This window comes from Lolium perenne, chromosome 7 (genome assembly GCF_019359855.2).
Source record: "Lolium perenne isolate Kyuss_39 chromosome 7, Kyuss_2.0, whole genome shotgun sequence".
Classification (NCBI taxonomy): Eukaryota; Viridiplantae; Streptophyta; class Magnoliopsida; order Poales; family Poaceae; genus Lolium; species Lolium perenne.
Window position 1 is genome coordinate 553189 of NC_067250.2, and position 2529 is coordinate 555717.

General features: G+C 58.3%; 1 protein-coding gene across 1 annotated transcript; it reads right to left on the reverse strand.

Annotated features, from left to right (window-relative positions):
• Window positions 1-606: 606 nt before the first annotated feature.
• Window positions 607-2222, reverse strand: LOC127311709 (anthocyanidin 3-O-glucosyltransferase-like). The gene has a single exon (XM_051342168.2). It carries the CDS (start codon window positions 2075-2077, stop codon window positions 710-712), a length of 1368 nt encoding a protein of 455 aa, XP_051198128.1. The 5' UTR covers window positions 2078-2222; the 3' UTR covers window positions 607-709.
• Window positions 2223-2529: the final 307 nt, after the last annotated feature.

Consider the following 2529-nt stretch of genomic DNA (forward strand, 5'->3'; position numbering starts at 1 on the left):
AGTTTTCTTTCTTCCCCCAGTTTCTTAGTTAGCAATTCGATAGAAATATATGTTTTTCTGCTAATTTTTTAACCAATGAGAGCAATATAGTAGTATTGACTAATTTCTAGTACATGGTATGATTTCGGAAAAAAAATCTCCTTCGGCTTGGCCCACCCATTGTTTCTTTTGAAGCTCCGCTACTGATTCTACGTCTCATGATTGTCCGCCGCAGATGTCTGCCCGTGCATGGTAACATTGAGGTGTCATAAAGAGAAGAAGAACGACGAACATTGGAAAAACGTCGCGAGATATTGATGCACGTGAATTATCAGTTAGAGTTGTTGCTCATCGAGCGAAACGCCAGTGCATGCATAAGCTTCGAAGGTGTTGCAAGCTAGCGCAGAGCAAGAAGGGTGGAACTGGACGTTCTAGCGGAAATTCGATGACTTTGATGATGAGAAAAACTATGGGTTCTGGCTGGCATGCGTACTAGGTGGATTGGCTCAACCAGCTGACGAGCTGGCGGCACACCTTGCAGCGTAGCACGGTGTGGAAAGGCTAGCTGGTTTTCGTAAAGTAGACTTATTTTTTTCCTGTTGCAATGCACGGGTACTTTTTTGCTAGTTAATAAAAAGCTTATTTATTAGAACGTAGGTAGTGTAGGATAACAACTTTCCGATAACTAAAGCGCATATAATGAAATGAGTTGAAAGTTGAAACTCGGAGGTCACGGTGACAGTGCACAGACCATCTTGACAAACTTGTCAAAGTTGTTCCTGCTGCTGCCTCCAGGCGCGAACGCGCTGGCCACCTTTCCTCGCAGCTCTTGCATCCTCGCCCACATCGTCGCTCCTTCGTCGGCGTTCAGGAGTGAGGAGACCACTGCCTCCACACCGGCGCGGGTGACCGGCTCGTCGATCGTCGTGCCGAACCCCCACAGGTGCACCGACCGCGCGTTCGTCCTCTGGTCGCTCAGGACGGGACGGCACGCCATGGGCACGCCGGCGCAAACGCCCTCTAGCACTGACGCCCACCCGGCGTGCGTGACGAACGCACCCACCGACGCGTGCCCGAGCACCTGCACCTGAGGCACCCACGGCACCACGAGGCCGGCCCCGTGCTCCATGAACCCCGGCGGGAGATGCGGCCAGGACTCCTCCCGCAGCGACCACAGGAACGGCGCGCCGGCGGCCTCCAACCCAGCCGCGAGCTCGCGCAGCTCCTCCGGTCCTGCCAGGACGACCGTCCCGAAGCTGACGTACGCGACGGTGCGGGCCGGGTGGCCGTCGAGCCAGGCGAGGCATCCGTTGGGGTCCGTGGCAGCGGCAGCGCTGTCCTCCGTGCCGGGGAGGAGGTGGAACGGGCCAAAGGGGACGCAGTTCGGGAGCTCGGCCGCGAGACCGGCCATCACCTCCTGTGGGACGAGACCCGGGAAGGTGTTCAAGGCGACTGTGGTGGAGGCGCGATGAAGTTGCTGCTCGATGCGACGGAGCAGTTGGAGGAACGGGTAGTTCGGGTCGCCGGAGACGATGCCGTCGGGGAGGTCCCGGACGCGGTAGCTACCGAGGCCGAGGTGCGAGGTTAGCAGCTCGTCTGCTCGGCTCGCGTCTGCTTGTTCACCGAAGTCGCGTCGCAGCGCGTCAGCACGGAGGTGCGCCAGGAGCGCGCTCGGTCCGCCCGTCCAGACCGGCACCCACGGCGCCGCCACTGCTGCGGCCGCGTCCGCGGACATCCACATGAACGCGTCCGCTACCACGCAGCTCACCCTGGCGCCCCCCGCGGAGACTCGAGCCGCCTCCAGCGCATCACTGAGCCCTCCGGCCTCAGCGGAAGCCATGAAGAGAAGCACGCGGGAAAGGAGCTGAACAGCAGCCATCTCGCCGGTGGCTCCACCCTCTCGGACCTCCACGAAGCGTAAGTTCCCCTGGAGCGCGCCGGCAGTACGTAGCCGCGCGAGCGAGCTGGCGGTTGACACGAACGAGAACGTTGCTGCCGGCGCTGCGGCTGCTAGGGCGCGCGCCAAACGCAAGAACATCACCGTGTGGGAGGAGAAGGGGAAGGCTATCACCACCACGTGCGCCGACGCCGACGCCATCTTTTCTCTTCTGTCAGTAGCTAGCTGTAATCTGTATCGATCCTTCTCTTCTGAGACGCTAGCTAGCTATAAGTACTACTGTACCTACTCGTCCACCAATTCCACAATATTATGTCCTTCCATCAACAGGGAGCGTGAGAATCATCCCCGGTGCGCGCGAAGCTGGCGACGTGTTTGACGACACCCCGCCACCATTAACTTCCCATCACGATTAGAGGAAGAACATCAATCCTTGACAAGGGGCGGGGGAGGGCAACATGTGTCGGGCCCTTGAACGCATCCCACAACCTAAACGTACCAGTACCCAAAACCTGTCCGTGGTCCGACCAAATGGGTCGCCATTTTGGGTCGCCCCACGGGAGATACCCTAACCAACAAAGACCGGTCCATTTTGGCTCATCCTACTGAAGATGCCCTAACCAACCAAGCATTAAAAAGGACAATGATGGCGT